We start from the raw sequence: 19,235 nt of genomic DNA on the forward strand, positions 1-19,235 counted from the left end.
GACCCAGCAGCACTACGGAACTCAGCAGGACAGAGCACAGGACACAGCACCACTGGACTGATACTGCAGAATGTGTAAACTTTGTAATATTGCAGTACCACTGGACTTTTACTGCTGAATGTGTGAACTTGGTAATATTGCAGTACCAATGGACTTATAATGCTGGATTGGTTTTGCAAATTTGGTTATAATTATTATATATTTTTTTTTTTTTTAATTTTTTTATTTTTTTTTACTTTTTTTTTATTTTTTACAAACTTGGGAATAATGGGGAAATAACTATGCCCTTAGAAGCACAGAGCACAGGACACAGCACCACTGGACTGAACAGGACACGGCACAGGACCCAGCAGCACTACGGAACTCAGCAGGACAGAGCACAGGACACAGCACCACTGGACTGATACTGCAGAATGTGTAAACTTTGTAATATTGCAGTACCACTGGACTTTTACTGCTGAATGTGTGAACTTGGTAATATTGCAGTACCAATGGGCTTATACTGCAGGATTGGTTGTGAAAATTTTGTGGTAATTAAAAAATATTAAAGTAGTTTTTGGTATTTTATAAAAAAAACTTTTTTTTATTTTTTTAAACACAGGGGAATATTGGGGAAATAACTATGCCCTTAGAAGCACAGAGCACAGGACACAGCACCACTGGACTGAACAGGACACAGCACAGGACCCAGCAGCACCACTGACCTCAGAAGGACAGAGCACAGCACACAGCACCACTGGACTGATACTGCAGAACACAGCACAGCACAGCACAGCACAGCACTAAACAGCACAGCACTAAACAGCACAGAACTAAACAGCACAGAACTAAACAGCACAGAGGACCACCTAACACACCCTCCCTCTACCCTGATCAATGCCCGAGTGAAGATGGCGGCGACTAGCGGGGAATTTATAGGATCCGAGTATCGCGAGATCCGACAACGGGATTATGAGTCAGAGCCTCAGTTTCACTTTTGAATTTGGCGCCAATACCCGGATCTGTCTCGGATCCGACTCGGATCCGCAACGTTCGGGTGGGCTCGGATTTCAGAAATCCGAGCGCGCTCATCCCTAATTCGCACCAATAATTGTACCTGGACTGCGTAGAGGAGTGGGTCACCACAATATCTTAAAAACCCTGAACTTTTATGATTCGCACCAATAAATGTACCTGGACTGCGTAGAGGAGTGGGTCACCACAAGATATATTAAAAACCCTGAACTTTTATGATTCGCACCAATAAATGTACCTGGACTGCGTAGAGGAGTGGGTCACCACAATATCTATTAAAAACCCTGAACTTTTATGAATCGCACCAATAAATGTACCTGGACTGCGTATAGGAGTGGGTCACCACAAGATATCTTAAAAACCCTGAACTTTTATGAATCGCACCAATAAATGTACCTGGACTGCGTAGAGGAGTGGGTCACCACAATATATATTAAAAACCCTGAACTTTTATGATTCGCACCAATAAATGTATCTGGACTGCGTAGAGGAGTGGGCACTGGGCACCACAATAAAATATATAAAAAACCTTCAACAGATCTGCATTACACTACACATACGGCTGCTCCTCCATCCTCTCCATCATATACATGTTGGAGTTTTAGCGTGTGACAACCTCTTGTTTTTGATAATGTCAGTGCATTTGGAATATTTTTCAATTTGCCCCACACCACTGAATGTACTTTATCTATGATACGCAATACGCATCTATCTATCTTGACTGCGTAGTGTGGTGGCCCCGGTACACAATTTGGTACCGAGGCCACAATATAATTAAAAAACCCTCCACGTGTCGGAATTCCACCAAACAAGTATCTGGACTGCATAGTGGGGTGGCCCCGGTACCCAATTTGATACCGGGGCCACAATACCTCCTCCAAACATGCTACAGACAATTCGTCATTGAGAGACCACAGACAGACAGGGTCGAAGTGTTATTGTTTGACTTTGTAAACCCAAAAAAATGTCCCTGTTGCACATAGTCGTGCAATGAAGACTGACTTTTTCATTTAAAGGCACGATCTTTAAAGTGTAGTGTTTGTAAGTCTAAGTCATATTATACTTTTGGTAAAATTGGTTTATTTTGTTCCTCTTTATGGTAATTAATTAGTAATAGAATTAAAGTAGGAAATAGAATTAAATAGAATTAAAGTAGGAAATAGAGTGGTATAGAGTTGTAGTGTGGTATAGATAGAGTGGTCCACACAATATAATAATAAAACCCTCAACTGGTCTGAATTCCACCAAACAAGTATCTTGACTGCGTAGTGTGGTGGCCCCGGTACACAATTTGGTACCGGGGCCACAATACCTCCTCCAAACATGCTACAGACAATTCGTCATTGAGAGACCCCAGACAGACAGGGTCGAAGTGTTATTGTTTGACTTTGTAAACCCAAAAAAATGTCCCTGTTGCACTTGCACATAGTCGTGCAATGAAGACTGACTTTTTCATTTAAAGGCACGATCTTTAAAGTGTCAGAAAGAGAGAGAAGACACAGGAGAGGAGAGTTGTAGCTGGGGACCTGGGGTGGAAGCTCCCAGGCTCCCCCAGCATTGCCTGGAAGTCTGAGCGTGGTGACTGAGCCAGGGCAAGGAATGTGTGCCCTGGATGAGGGGGAGAACTCCATGCCACTATAGTGAACCCAAGAGAGAGGGGGACACTGCACATGGAAGAGGCCCTGGAGTGAGGGCTGCTACAAGAGGCATGGTAGCTGTAGTGTCAGATCCTGAGGCTGAGAGTACACAGAGTGACGTGTCAGAGCACAGGAGACATTATCCCCGCAGAGGAGGGATGAGCTGCAGTTGAGAGGTATGTTGTTGAAATAGGACATGCACACTTTAACAAACCAATCATTTCAGCGACAGGGCCTACCAAACAACTTTGACTGAAATGATTGGTTTGTTTGGGCCCCCACACCAAAAAAGCTATTCATCTCTCCCTGTACAGACTAAACAGGCTCTACTGAGGCAAGATGTCGTCCTCATCCTCAACCTCTGATTCCTCTCCCCCTACAGTGTCTACTTCCTCCTCATCACACATTATCAATTCGTCCCCGCTGGACTCCACAACCACAGGTCCCTCTGTAGTATCTGGAGGGCAGTGCTGTACTTCATTGAGGAATTGATTATTCATTTTTATAAACATCATTTTTTCAACGTTGTGAGGAAGCAACCTCCTTCGCCGCTCACTGACCAGGTTCCCCGCTGCACTAAAAACTCTTTCCGAGTACACACTGGAGGGGGGACAACTCAGGTAAAATAGAGCCAGTTTGTACAGGGGCTTCCAAACTGCCTTTTTTTCCTGCCAGTAACAATATGGACTGTCTGACATGTCTACTTGGATGGTGTCAGCAAAGTAATCATCCACAATTTTTTCTATTGTCACAGCATCCAATGCAGCGAGAGTAGACATGTCTGCAATGGTTGGCAGGTCCTTCAGTCCGGACCAGATGTTATCAGCATCCCCGCCAGTGCCTCTTTTGGGAAAACTGAGCTTTTTCCTCGCAGCCATAGATGTGGAAGAAAATGAGGGTGGAGCTGTTGGCATGTCACGGTCCTCTTCAGAGGACAATCTCCTGACCAGCAGGTCTTTGCACCGCTGTAGACTTGTGTCCGCCGGAAACAGAGACACAACATACGCTTTAAACCGAGGATCGAGCACGGTGGCCAGAATGTATTCCTCTGACTTTAAAAGAGTGACCACCCTCGGATCCTGGCAAAGCGTACGAAGGGCTACATCCACAAGAGCTACATGCTTGCTGTAATCGCAATGGCTTACCAGCTCCTCCCTCACTTTCTCCAGCTGCTTCTGCAACAGCCTGATCAGGGGAATGACCTGACTCAAGCAGTGTCGGAACTGACTTCTCGTGTGGCAAGTTCAAATGGCTGCAGAACCTTGCACAACATGGAAATCAGTCTCCACTGCGCTTGACTCAGGCGCATCCCCACTCCTTTGCCTATGTCGTAGGTGGCTGTGTAGGCCTGAATGGCCTTTTGCTGCTCCTCCATCCTCTGCAGCATATAGAGGGTGGAGTTCCAGCGCGTCATAACCTCTTGTTTGAGGTGATGGCAGGGCAGGTTCAAGCTTTTTTGATGTGCCTCTAGTCTGCGGTAGGCACTGGCTGAATGCCGAAAGTGTCCAGCAATTTTGCGGGCCACCGCAAGCATCTCCTGCACACCCCTGTCACTCTTGAGGTAATGCTGCACCACCAAATTAATGGTGTGGGCAAAACATGGGACGTGCTGGAAATTGCCCATATTTAATGCCCGCACAATGTTACTGGCATTGTCTGACACCACAAATCCCCATGAGAGTCTAAGTGGGGTAAGCCACTGGGAGATAATTTCCCTCATTTTCTCTAATATGTTGTCAGCGTTGTGCCTCTTATTAAAGCCTGTAATGCACAATGTTGCCTGCCTTTGCATGAGCAGCCATTTTGTAGATGCTGCTACTGATGCAGCTGTTGCTGTTGCTGCAGAAGGGGATGCATCTACCCAGTGGGCTGTCACAGTCATATAGTCCTTCGTTTGCCCAGAACCACTTGTCCACATGTCCGTGGTTAAGTGGACAGTGGGTACAACCGCATTTTTAAGAGCACTGAGGACACTTGATCGTACTTCTCTGTACATTTTTGGTATCGCCTGCCTAGTGAAGTGGAATCTCGAGGGGATTTGGTACCGGGGACACAATACCTCCATCAACCCTCTAAATCCCACTCCACTGATGGCGGACACCGGGCGCACGTCTAACACCAACATTGCAGTTACAGCCGCAGTTATACGCTTTGCAATAGGGTGACTACTATCGTATTTGGTGGTCATGGCAAACGACTGTTGGACGGTCAATTGTTTGGTGAAAGACTTAGCGGTCTTACGACTTCCCCTCTGGGAAGATGACCGACTAACAGCAGCAACAGCAGCAGTGGCAGTAGTAGGCGTACCGCTGCAGGATTCCTCGGATGAATCCCGTATTGAGGAGGACTCAGTCTGGCTGCTGACTTGGGCTGCAGGACTGAATCTGATGGAGATTGTGGAGGAAGTTGACGAGGAGGGTGTTGCTGGTGTGTATCCAACTGGACCACGGGATTTAGGTGTCCCTGTACCGATGAGGGTCCTAGCCCCAGTTCCTGAACTAACCACTGAACTATGAAGGTTATTCAGGTGACGTATAAGGGAGGATGTTCCTAGGTGGGCAAGATCCTTACCCCTGCTTATTTGAGCTTTACATAAGCTACATATTGCCATACATTGGTTGTCTGGATTTGGATAAAAATAACTCCAGACCGAAGAGGTGCATTTTTTGGTCTTCTGACCAGGCATGACGATGGGCTTTTTCATCCCATGGACATCAGCTGTTTCCCCCCCTGGTGCCTCATTTACAATAACCACATCACCATCCTCATCATCAAGTTCCTCCACAGCGCCAGCTACATCATCAATAGCCTCCTCCCGAGCCACCTCTTCCCGTACAGTGATGGGAAGGTCAGGCTTGACAACCACCAACACCCTTGGACTCGCCTTGGGGATTTGTGATAATTTCTCTTTAGAAGGCAGAGTTGTTTGCTGTTTTGTTGCTGACAGCATAACTCTCTTCAATTTTTTGTAGGGGGGGGAGGAGGAGGAGGGCTAAGATCCGTGGGTGAAGCTGAACCACTAGTCATGAACACGGGCCAGGGCCTAAGCCGTTCCTTGCCACTCCGTGTCGTAAATGGCATATTGGCAACTTTACGTTTCTCCTCAGATGATTTTAAGTTTCTCTTTTTGCTACTTTTTCTTAACTTGGGCTTTTTGGATTTTACATGCCCGGTACTACGAGATTGGGCATCGGGCTTGGAAGACGACGTTGATGGCATTTCATCGTCTATGTCATGACTAGTGGCAGCAGCTTCAGCATTAGGAGGAAGTGGGTCTTGATCTTTCCCTACTTTATCCTCCAAATTTTTGGTCTCCATTATATGTAGCACAAGATACTGCAGAATGTGTGAACTTGGTAATATTGCAGTACCAATGGACTTATACTGCTGGATTGGTTTTGCAAATTTGGTTATAATTATTATTTTTTATTTTTTTTTTAAATTTTTTATTTTTTTTTACTTTTTTCTTATTTTTAAAAAACTTGGGAATAGTGGGGAAATAACTATGCCCTTAGAAGCACAGAGCACAGGACACAGCACCACTGGACTGAACAGGACACGGCACAGGACCCAGCAGCACTACGGAACTCAGCAGGACAGAGCACAGGACACAGCACCACTGGACTGATACTGCAGAATGTGTGAACTTGGTAATATTGCAGTACCAATGGACTTATAATGCTGGATTGGTTTTGCAAATTTGGTTATAATTATTATATATTTTTTTTTTTTTAAATTTTTTATTTTTTTTTACTTTTTTTAAATTTTTTAAAAACTTGGGAATAATGGGGAAATAACTATGCCCTTAGAAGCACAGAGCACAGGACACAGCACCACTGGACTGAACAGGACACGGCACAGGACCCAGCAGCACTACGGAACTCAGCAGGACAGAGCACAGGACACAGCACCACTGGACTGATACTGCAGAATGTGTAAACTTTGTAATATTGCAGTACCACTGGACTTTTACTGCTGAATGTGTGAACTTGGTAATATTGCAGTACCAATGGGCTTATACTGCAGGATTGGTTGTGAAAATTTTGTGGTAATTAAAAAATATTAAAGTAGTTTTTGGTATTTTTTAAAAAAACTTTTTTTTATTTTTTTAAACACAGGGGAATATTGGGGAAATAACTATGCCCTTAGAAGCACAGAGCACAGGACACAGCACCACTGGACTGAACAGGACACAGCACAGGACCCAGCAGCACCACTGACCTCAGAAGGACAGAGCACAGCACACAGCACCACTGGACTGATACTGCAGAACACAGCACAGCACAGCACAGCACAGCACAGCACAGCACAGCACAGCACTAAACAGCACAGCACTAAACAGCACAGAACTAAACAGCACAGAACTAAACAGCACAGAACTAAACAGCACAGAGGACCACCTAACACACCCTCCCTCTACCCTGATCAATGCCCGAGTGAAGATTGCGGCGACTAGCGGGGAATTTATAGGATCCGAGTATCGCGAGATCCGACAACGGGATTATGAGTCAGAGCCTCAGTTTCACTTTTGAATTTGGCGCCAATACCCGGATCTGTCTCGGATCCGACTCGGATCCGCAACGTTCGGGTGGGCTCGGATTTCATAAATCCGAGTGCGCTCATCCCTAATATATATATATATATTTATATTACACTTATGGAGAAAAGTATTCAGATGCTTGACCATTACACCAGCAGAGAGGAAAAAGCAATGGGGAGGTAATGGACTGGCTACAGGGATGGGGGGGGGGGGGGGGGGTTAATGAATTGGATAGGGGGGGTCATAAACTGTCTGGTGCGGGTTGATAAAAATGACAGGGGGGATGAATTGGCTGATGGGGGAGGTGATGAAATAGCTTGTAGGGGGCAGGATCTTTGTATTGTGTGGCAGGGATTTTTTTTTTTAAACAGAAAAGAGCATGGCAGAGTGTGCAGGGGGGGCCAGGTCAGCATGGTAGACTGTGCAGGGGGGGCCAGGTCAGCATGGTAGACTATGCAGGGGGGGGCCAGGTCAGCATGGTAGACTGTGCAGGGGGGGCCAGGTCAACATGGCACAGTGTGAAGGGGGGCCAAAGCAACATGGCACAGGGTGATGAAAGGGGGCCATGAGAAGGGGGGAGCAAAAGCAGCATGGTGGGCGCAGTGTGATCATAAGGAGGCACAGCATGGTGATTAAGGGGCACATTAGTGTGTGTGATGGCACAGCGGGCTTGTGGCAATGTAATGTGTGTGTGGTAGATGGTGGCTAAGTATTAATTGTGGGTCCTATTGATTTAACGGCGGGCTGGTTGGAATTTTCTAAATGTACCCATTATTTTTTCCAAATAGGGTCCTCAACATTCCAGGATCCAGACAAGCCGCAACTAAAGAAACCAGCAGCCACAGGTGGTAAAAGTGACAAGATCAGGTAGGACAGTCTGTTCTGAGTCTAGTGCAGGCTTGGCTAACCTATGGCACTCCAGGTGTTGTGAAGCTACAAGTCCCAGCATACACTTCCAGCAATAAGCTGCTATATATATTGGCAAAGCATGCTGGGGCTTGTAGTTTCACAACACCTGGAGTGCCACAGGTTAGCCAAGCCTGGTCTAGTGGGACAATCCTGATTTTTGGTGACTGTCTAATCTAAGAGGCACGACTAGACTGTGTACTCTTTATAAACACACTGCATTCTTTATATACTACACTATGGTGCTAGCTGTCCTTCTTGGGCTGACCACTCCCCCTCTAGTGTCTGGTCCCGCCTCTATGATGGCTGGCCACACCCCCTCTGGTGGGCCCCTAGCGTTGCAGTCCCCCGGTGGGCCCTTCATGCCCCAGTCCGACACTGGCTGTAGAGACCCAAAAGTCCCATTATAGTAGCATACAATATAGGAGAATGTCCAGCAAGGAGCGCTTAGGTACAAGAATGCATCCACACAGTTGTGGCTTTAGTGGGAATAAATCCAGCAATAATTAACTATATACATAGAGCTCTAGCAGACTTCAGTCCAAAAATTGTCTACTCTTTAGCAATCAGATGGTTATTGTACCTTACAAGGACTGGTACTTACTTGTTCCTGGTTTCCTTCTACAAGTCCTCAATCGGATCCTTATGATTAGATATAGCTGTCAACGTTTATATGCCAAAAGTATTATAACTCCAATTCCTTTGTATGTCTCAATAAAAAACGTGTATACACGAAAATCAAAGGAAAGGTGTCTGTGCTTGCCAGCGTCTTTCTAATGCGTTTCTCTGCCCCTTTAATAGGTGCTTTTTTTTTCGGTCCTACACTGACTATATGCTTTAAAATACTGTATCTTTGAATTATAGGCAATGTTTTCTTAATCTGTTAATGCTTTGACTAGAGATGAGCGCACTCGGATTTCTGAAATCCGAGCCCACCCGAACGTTGCCGATCCGAGTCGGATCCGAGACAGATCCGGGTATTGGCGCCAAATTCAAATCTAAAACTGAGGCTCTGACTCATAATCCCGTTGTCGGATCTCGCGATACTCGGATCCTATAAATTCCCCGCTAGTCGCCGCCATCTTCACTCGGGCATTGATCAGGGTAGAGGGAGGGTGTGTTAGGTGGTCCTCTGTCCTGCTATATCTCGTGCTGTTCAGTTCTGTTCAGTTCAGTTCTGTGCTGTGCTGTGCTCAGTCCAGTGGTGCTGTGTGCTGTGCTCTGTCCTTCTGAGGTCAGTGGTGCTGCTGGGTCCTGTGCTGTGTCCTGTTCAGTCCAGTGGTGCTGTGTCCTGTGCTCTGTGCTTCTAAGGGCATAGTTATTTCCCCATTATTCCCAAGTTTTTAAAAAATAAAAAAAAGTTATAAAAAAAATAAAAATAAAAAATTAAAAAAAAAAATAATTGTAACCAAATTTGCAAAACCAATCCAGCAGTATAAGCCCATTGGTACTGCAATATTACCAAGATCACACATTCAGCAGTATAAGTCCATTGGTACTGCAATATTACCAAGTTCACACATTCTGCAGTATCTTGTGCTACATATAATGGAGACCAAAAATTTGGAGGATAAAGTAGGGAAAGATCAAGACCCACTTCCTCCTAATGCTGAAGCTGCTGCCACTAGTCATGACATAGACGATGAAATGCCATCAACGTCGTCTTCCAAGCCCGATGCCCAATCTCGTAGTACCGGGCATGTAAAATCCAAAAAGCCCAAGTTAAGAAAAAGTAGCAAAAAGAGAAACTTAAAATCATCTGAGGAGAAACGTAAAGTTGCCAATATGCCATTTACGACACGGAGTGGCAAGGAACGGCTTAGGCCCTGGCCCGTGTTCATGACTAGTGGTTCAGCTTCACCCACGGATTTTAGCCCACCTCCTCCTCCCCCCCCCGCTACAAAAAATTGAAGAGAGTTATGCTGTCAGCAACAAAACAGCAAACAACTCTGCCTTCTAAAGAGAAATTATCACAAATCCCCAAGGCGAGTCCAAGGGTGTTGGTGGTTGTGAAGCCTGACCTTCCCATCACTGTACGGGAAGAGGTGGCTCGGGAGGAGCCTATTGATGATGTAGCTGGCACTGTGGAGGAACTTGATGATGAGGATGGTGATGTGGTTATTGTAAATGAGGCACCAGGGGGGGGAAACAGCTGATGTCCATAGATTGAAAAAGCCCTTTGTCATGGCTGGTCAGAAGACCAAAAAATGCACCTCTTCGGTCTGGAGTTATTTTTATCCAAATCCAGACAACCAATGTATGGCCATATGTAGCTTATGTAAAGCTCAAATAAGCAGGGGTAAGGATCTTGCCCAACTAGGAACATCCTCACTTATACGTCACCTGAATAACCTTCATAGTTCAGTGGTTAGTTCAGGAACTGGGGCTAGGACCCTCATTGGTACAGGGACACCTAAATCCCGTGGTCCAGTTGGATACATACCAGCAACACCCTCCTCGTCAACTTCCTCCACAATCTCCATCAGATTCAGTCCTGCAGCCCAAGTCAGCAGCCAGACTGAGTCCTCCTCAATACGGGATTCATCCGAGGAATCCTGCAGCGGTACGCCTACTACTGCCACTGCTGCTGTTGCTGCTGTTAGTCGGTCATCTTCCCAGAGGGGAAGTCGTAAGACCGCTAAGTCTTTCACAAAACAATTGACCGTCCAACAGTCGTTTGCCATGACCACAAAATACGATAGTAGTCACCCTATTGCAAAGCGTATAACTGCGGCTGTAACTGCAATGTTGGTGTTAGATGTGCGCCCGGTGTCCGCCATCAGTGGAGTAGGATTTAGAGGGTTGATGGAGGTATTGTGTCCCCGGTACCAAATCCCGTCGAGATTCCACTTCACTAGGCAGGCGATACCAAAAATGTACAGAGAAGTACGATCAAGTGTCCTCAGTGCTCTAAAAAATGCGGGTTGTACCCACTGTCCACTTAACCACGGACATGTGGACAAGTGGTTCTGGGCAAACGAAGGACTATATGACTGTGACAGCCCACTGGGTAGATGCATCCCCTTCCGCAGCAACAGCAACATCAGTAGCAGCATCTACAAAATGGCTGCTCGTGCAAAGGCAGGCAACATTGTGTATTACAGGCTTTAATAAGAGGCACAACGCTGACAACATATTAGAGAAACTGAGGGAAATTATCTCCCAGTGGCTTACCCCACTTAGACTCTCATGGGGATTTGTGGTGTCAGACAATGCCAGTAACATTGTGCGGGCATTAAATATGGGCAATTTCCAGCACGTCCCATGTTTTGCCCACATCATTAATTTGGTGGTGCAGCATTACCTCAAGAGTGACAGGGGTGTGCAGGAGATGCTTGCGGTATCGCGCAAAATTGCTGAACACTTTCGGCATTCAGCCAGTGCCTACCGCAGACTAGAGGCACATCAAAAAAGCATGAACCCACCCTGCCATCACCTCAAACAAGAGGTTGTGACGCGCTGGAACTCCACCCTCTATATGCTGCAGAGGATGGAGGAGCAGCAAAAGGCCATTCAGGCCTACACAGCCACCTACGACATAGGCAAAGGAGTGGGGATGTGCCTGAGTCAAGCGCAGTGGAGACTGATTTCCGTGTTGTGCAAGGTTCTGCAGCCATTTGAACTTGCCACACGAGAAGTCAGTTCCGACACTGCCAGCTTGAGTCAGGTCATTCCCCTGATCAGGCTGTTGCAGAAGCAGCTGGAGAAAGTGAGGGAGGAGCTGGTAAGCCATTGCGATTACACCAAGCATGTAGCTCTTGTGGATGTAGCCCTTCGTACGCTTTGCCAGGATCCGAGGGTGGTCACTCTTTTAAAGTCAGAGGAATACATTCTGGCCACCGTGCTCGATCCTCGGTTTAAAGCGTATGTTGTGTCTCTGTTTCCAGCGGACACAGGTCTACAGCGGTGCAAAGACCTGTTGGCTGGAGATTGTCCTCTGAAGAGGACCGTGACATGCCAACAGCTCCACCCTCATTTTCTTCCACATCTATGGCTGCGAGGAAAAAGCTCAGTTTTCCTAAAAGAGGCGCTGGCGGGGATGCTTATAACATCTGGTCCGGACTGAAGGACCTGCCAACCATTGCAGACATGTCTACTCTCGCTGCATTGGATGCTGTCACAATAGAAAAAATTGTGGATGATTACTTTGCTGACACCATCCAAGTAGACATGTCAGACAGTCCATATTGTTACTGGCAGGAAAAAAAGGCAGTTTGGAAGCCCCTGTACAAACTGGCTCTATTTTACCTGAGTTGTCCCCCCTCCAGTGTGTACTCGGAAAGAGTTTTTAGTGCAGCGGGGAACCTGGTCAGTGAGCGGCGAAGGAGGTTGCTTCCTCATAACGTTGAAAAAATGATGTTTATAAAAATGAATAATTAATTCCTCAATGAAGTACAGCACTGCCCTCCAGATAGTACAGAGGGACCTGTGGTTGTGGAGTCTAGCGGGGATGAATTGATAATGTGTGATGAGGAGGAAGTACACACTGTAGGGGGAGTGGAATCAGAGGTTGAGGATGAGGACGACATCTTGCCTCAGTAGAGCCTGTTTAGTCTGTACAGGGAGAGATGAATAGCTTTTTTGGTGTGGGGGCCCAAACAAACCAATCATTTCAGCCAAAGTTGTTTGGTAGGCCCTGTCGCTGAAATGATTGGTTTGTTAAAGTGTGCATGTCCTATTTCAACAACATAAGGGTGTGTGTGAGGGCCCAAGGACAATTCCATCTTGGAACTTTTTTTTTGGCATTATATGACCAATCAACAGTCGTTTGCCATGTTCAAAAAGTAAAACCAAATTTAAACAAATTCAAGAAATTAAACCAAAAGTAAAATGCCCTGTCATAATTTAAAACAAGAGGTATTGACGTGCTCTAAAACTACTGTATTGTTGTTTATATTTTATAAACACTACACTTGAAAGCTTGAGTCTTTCAATGAAAAAGTAACTCTCCATTGCACGAATATTTGCAACAGGGACAATTTTAGGGTTAAGAAAGTCAACTAATAACACTTCGACGCTGTCTGTCTTTATAAACACTACACTTGGAAGTTGGAGGCGGTATTGTGGCCCCGGCACCAAATTTACTACCGGGGCCACTCCACTGTGCAGTCCGTATTTGGGTGTATCAGATATTAAACAACGGTGACAGTTGATGCCCAATTTTTTAATTATATTGTTGGCGCTGTAAAAAATTGTGTTCCGGGCACACCACACTACGCAGTCCATACTGTCAGTCACCGGACTGTGAGTGCCATTTCCCGTGTATCCAGGAACCGTGGCCGTCCGCCATCCTGAGGGTCTGCGCATGTCCAGCCCTTTCAAACCTTCAGTACCTGTTGCTTTTAATTGATTGGATGATCAGGCAACCCTCCCTATTTAAACCACCTGTGATCATTACCTGGTTGCCTGATCTTGGAGTCTCATTCCCCATGAGCCTCTGAAGGTGTTCCTGTGTTCCTCGTGTATTCAGCTCCTGCTGATTCCTGTTACTGCTATTGTGGTTTCCAGACCACTTCAACTCTCCTGTGTTCATTGTGTCTGCACGCAGCTGATTCCTATCCGCTGCCTCCGTTACTTCTACAGAGTTCCTGCTCACTTCAACTCTCCTGTGTTCATCGTGCCTGCACGCAGCTGATTCCTATCCGCTGTCTCCATTACTACTACAGAATTCCTGTTCACTTCAACTCTCCTGTGTTTATCGTGCCTGCATGCAGCTGAATCCTATCCGCTGCCTCCGTTACTTCTACAGAGTTCCTGTTCACTTCAAGTCTCCTGTGTTCATCATGCCTGCACTCAGCTGATTCCTATCCACTGCCTCCGTTACTGCTACAGAGTTCCTGATCGTCTCAACTCTCCTGGGTTTGATCGTGTCAGCTCTCCGCTGCCTCCACCTCTACTACTGGATACCAGACAGCCTCAACTCTCCCGTGTTCTTCATGTTTCCAGTTCCACTTACTACTGGTTCCTGAGTATTGCTTCGTGGATTCTGGATTACCTGCCGTGCGCTGCACCAACCTGATTACCGCTTCCACCCTCCAGTGGTCTCTCCTCCTGCCGGCCTTCAGCCGTTCAGGTATCCCTGCACGTCTCTCTGACAGCCTGCTCTCCTGAACCGCGGTATGCATACTTTCCATTGACTTTGCTTGTGTATTGCATATCCATCTGGACTGAGTTGTGTTCTCCTCCGGAGCCTCCTATCCACTGAAGCTATTGTTACTATTGACTTTGTTTCCTATTGCCCGGATAGTTATTGTGACTTTGTATACCTCAAGCAGTGCTTGTCAGTTATCGTTGTATTGTGGATATCATCATGGGATCAAGTTCTGTGTGCCCCGTGTATACTCTGCTTTACATTCATCTCCTCGTGCCCCTCCTCACATATATATATATATAGCAGTGGTACAACTTGCTGATGCAGACCACTGACTCCTGTTCCCTGTGACACCAGTTTCAAGTATCCTCTCACATAAGCAGTGGTACAACTTGCTATACGCAGACCACTGACTTCTCCGTTACCTACCTTCACCTGGATTCCATTCCTTCACTATAGACAGCGGTACAACTTGCTATACGCAGACCGCTGACTCTCACTACCTCCTCGCTACTCCTGGACATTCCTCCTCATTATACTATACAGATACTATTTTTGGGTGTAATGCAGACCTGTTGAAGGTTTTCTATATACTTTATTGTGGTGCCCAGTGTCCACTACTCTACGCAGTCCAGATACTACTTTTGGGTGTAATTCAGACCTGTTGAAGGTTTTCTATATATTTTATTGTGGTGCCCAGTGCCCACTACTCTACGCAGTCCAGATACTACTTTTGGGTGTAATTCAGACCTGTTGAAGGTTTTCTATATATTTTATTGTGGTGCCCAGTGCCCATTACTCTACGCAGTCCAGATACTATTTTTGGGTGTAATTCAGACCTGTTGAAGGTTTTCTATATATTATATTGTGGTGGCCAGTCCTCTACGCAGTCCAGATACTATTTTTGGGTGTAATTCAGACCTGTTGAAGGTTTTCTATATATTATATTGTGGTGGCCAGTGGCCACTACTCTACGCAGTCCAGATACTATTTTTGGGTGTAATGCAGACCTGTTGAAGGTTTTCTATATATTTTATTGTGGTGCCCAGTGCCCACTACTATATGCAGTCCAGATACTATTTTTGGGTGTAATTCAGACCTGTTGAAGGTTTTCTATATATTATATTGTGGTGGCCAGTGGCCAGTCCTCTAAGCAGTCCAGATATTATTTTTGGGTGTAATTCAGACCTGTTGAAGGTTTTCTATATATTTTTTATTGTGGTGCCCAGTGCCCACTACTCTACGCAGTCCAGATACTATTTTTGGGTGTAATGCAGACCTGTTGAAGGTTTTCTATATTTTTTATTGTGGTGCCCAGTGCCCACTACTCTACGCAGTCCAGATACTATTTTTGGGTGTAATGCAGACCTGTTGAAGGTTTTCTATATATTTTATTGTGGTGCCCAGTGCCCACTACTCTACGCAGTCCAGATACTACTTTTGGGTGTAATTCAGACCTGTTGAAGGTTTTCTATATATTTTATTGTGGTGCCCAGTGCCCACTACTCTACGCAGTCCAGATACTATTTTTGGGTGTAATTCAGACCTGTTGAAGGTTTTCTATATCTTATATTGTGGTGGCCAGTGGCCAGTCCTCTACGCAGTCCAGATACTATTTTTGGGTGTAATTCAGACCTGTTGAAGGTTTTCTATATATTATATTGTGGTGGCCAGTGGCCAGTCCTCTACGCAGTCCAGATACTATTTTTGGGTGTAATTCAGACCTGTTGAAGGTTTTCTATATATTTTTTATTGTGGTGCCCAGTGCCCACTACTCTACGCAGTCCAGATACTATTTTTGGGTGTAATGCAGACCTGTTGAAGGTTTTCTTTATATTATATTGTGGTGGCCAGTGGCCAGTCCTCTACGCAGTCCAGATACTATTTTTGGGTGTAATTCAGACCTGTTGAAGGTTTTCTATATATTATATTGTGGTGGCCAGTGGCCAGTCCTCTACGCAGTCCAGATACTATTTTTGAGTGTAATTCAGACCTGTTGAAGGTTTTCTATATATTTTTTATTGTGGTGCCCAGTGCCCACTACTCTACGCAGTCCAGATACTATTTTTGGGTGTAATACAGACCTGTTGAAGGTTTTCTATATATTATTTTGTGGTGGCTAGTGGCCAGTCCTCTACGCAGTCCAGATACTATTTTTGGGTGTAATTCAGACCAGTTGATGGGTTTTTAATTATATTGTGGGGAACACTCCTCTACGCAGTCCAGAAAGATACCTCGTTGCAACGTTTTGTACTAAAAAAAAAAAAATATTGTGAGGTGTTAGGTGTACAGAATAGCCTTTAAATTAGTGGAAATTATTGTTATTGAATGTTATTGAGGTTAATAATAGCGTAGGAGTGAAAATAAGCCCAAAAACTTGATTTTTACACTTTTTAGTTTTTTTTCCAAAAAAATCCGAATCCAAAACCTTAAATCCGAACCAAAACCTTTCGGCAGGTGTTTTGCGAAACAAATCCGAACCCAAAACATTGAGAAAATCCGGATCCAAAACACAAAACACGAGGCCTCAAAAGTCGCCGGTGCACATCCCTAGCTTTGACTAATACAGATGATTAGTCAATGACTAAAGCGTGTACACAGACAGCAACACATAAATGATATAGGCTATAGCAGAGGTGGGCAAACCAGTCCTCAAGGGCCAACAGTTCCTATTTTTAGGATTTCTGTCTGTAGAAACAGCTGGGATAATTACTGACCCAGCCAAATAGATTAACTCAGCTCTGCATGATTAAAGAAATCCTAAAAACATGAACTGTTGATGGCCCTTGAGGACTGGTTTGCCCACCTCTGGGCCAGAGGTTCACTAAGCTAGTAGGCAAAAGACTCACATGTAATTTGTGATCCAAGAGGACACCAGACCACTAATCAGACACATGAGGAAGACAATCTTATACAAACTGTTATCCTCATGCATCACAATGTAATCCTGGTGGCAGGCAGGAAACCCTGGTGACATGATTACCATTGTTTACTAGATGAAAGATGAAGAGATGATCTGTAAGTAATAATCTTTGCAAAGCCCCTAGCTTTGGGGTAAGTGTTTAAAGGCTATGACATAGGCTAGGATGTTTATGATGTACCAGCTTATTGTATTGCATGGTTAAGCTTTTCAACTAAAAGTAATTAAAAATTAGTATTTTAATATATTAGTCACATGGAAAAAAGTGCATGCACTTGGTAGCATTGTAAATGTTAGAAGGAGAAATTTGAAATAAGACTATATATTCTGAGTAGCTAGGGAAAGAATCACAGCAAAAGCGAACATTAAATATGTCTCCCTTTTACTACCCGGAAATAAAAAGATATGTACTCAACTATAGAACATAGTTGCCAACATTGGCAACTTGAGTCCCGGGAGTCAGGTGGGTGTGTGGGGGCAGGGCTCAAAGAATTGTGTCATTAGCCCCACCCTCAAAGCAGTCATCACTGTTTCGGCCAATAAAAATAGGGGGCGGGGCTACAATGACACAACACGGCTACACTCTCCCTCCGTTTAATTTACCGAGCCACCAGGAATCGGGAGAATTGTCTGCTCTCCCGGGAGTCCGGGGGACAGACCCGAATTTTGGGAGTCTCCCGGTCATTCCGGGAGAGTTGGCAAGTATGCTATAGAAGCAAAAGGAAGTCCAATCTGCATTGAAAACACTGCGCTAAAGTACAATTTTGGATCATACTACTGGCAGTAGAAAGAATAAACTTTTACAAGCATCCTATTTAAAATGATTTATTACTAGTTTTATTGAATTAGATAATTGTATTTCTACTCTGTTTTTACTCATTTTTGAGTAAAAACATTATTTGCAGTATATTCTACCAATGGTATAAGGTAAAAGAATATAAAAAAAAGTTAATGTTGATTTCATGCTATTTACATAGTTGGAAACAAAACTTATGATACACAAAATAAAAAGGGTAGTTTTTGCCTCAAGTAAACAGGAAATTAAGTAATGAAATCTGTCTTGCAATCAATTGTTTTTAATTACATTATTTAGGTTGATACACTGCCAGAAAATTACATAGCCCTGTTTCTGTTTGTATTGGGCTATGGCTTGTGTTTGATGCGTGTGTTCCCTATTGAATAACTCTGATATTTATTCCAGGTATTCCAAAGCTGATCACAGCAGACATGATTAAAGAAGGGTCCGCTATAATTGATGTTGGCATTAATCACATAGAAGATCCAGTTACAGGAAAAACAATATTAGTTGGAGATGTGGATTTTGAAGGTAATTAATTTCTAGAATATTTAACTGTATTTTTCTTTAGTTCAAATGTCCACCTTTACACATCTTATATTATTATAATTGTTGTCAATTTATAAGGTGCCACAGTGCTTCACAGAACCACACTTTGGGGAAAACCAAGCATATATAAAATATTGACTTATTAGGTAGACAGGCTAAGGGCATACATGAAAATGAATAGTATCTTGTAAGAGCTTTCAATCTAGTGGAGAAAAGGAAGAGCAAAGGAGTATGACTCAGAGTGGAAACATGGAAGTAGCAATGGTGAATTAATGTGACTAGTATAGGTGTGAGTAGGGCAGGCTCCAGTATAGAGGTGAGTTTTCTCAGAGCATTTCAAGACTGGAGGAGAGACTGATCAGGAGTGGTAGGTAGTGGTGATGGGAGTGCAAGAAAAATGTATTTTATGGTACTTTAAGGGTTGATGGCTAGTTAGACGTAAATCAGTACTCTGATGTCATAATGGAAAGCACTTGCCATGGCAATATAGTTTTAAGGTACTTTCTATGCTTTAACACATATAAGCAGTTTGATGCGTATATTGACCAATGATATACAGCTATTCAAATTTGTACCTTATATGTATAATGTGTCCAGGCAGAACATCCTGTCTCTAGTATAAAAGTCTAAAAGCTGTGTCACAGCAGCAGCCTCATCCCAGACTGACTACAGTGGTGCCAGCAATAATCTGATTTCCAGCACCGGTAGTGACGGGGCTCCTGGAGCAAGCATGACCGATTTATGATTGGCATATGATTATTTCGTACTCTCAATAAATTGTT

At 44.5% G+C, this 19,235-nt stretch overlaps 1 protein-coding gene across 1 annotated transcript in view; it reads left to right on the top strand.

Moving 5' to 3' along the window:
- The window catches only part of MTHFD2L (methylenetetrahydrofolate dehydrogenase (NADP+ dependent) 2 like), a 143,144-nt gene that overhangs the window by 103,207 nt on the left and 20,702 nt on the right, over window positions 1–19,235 (top strand). The window contains exon 8 of the mRNA XM_075189544.1: window positions 18,310–18,435. Coding sequence (XP_075045645.1) covers window positions 18,310–18,435 — 126 coding nt within the window. The remainder of the gene's footprint in view (window positions 1–18,309; window positions 18,436–19,235) is intronic.

The sequence above is a fragment of the Mixophyes fleayi genome, chromosome 1 (genome assembly GCF_038048845.1).
Source record: "Mixophyes fleayi isolate aMixFle1 chromosome 1, aMixFle1.hap1, whole genome shotgun sequence".
Lineage (NCBI taxonomy): Eukaryota > Metazoa > Chordata > Amphibia > Anura > Limnodynastidae > Mixophyes > Mixophyes fleayi.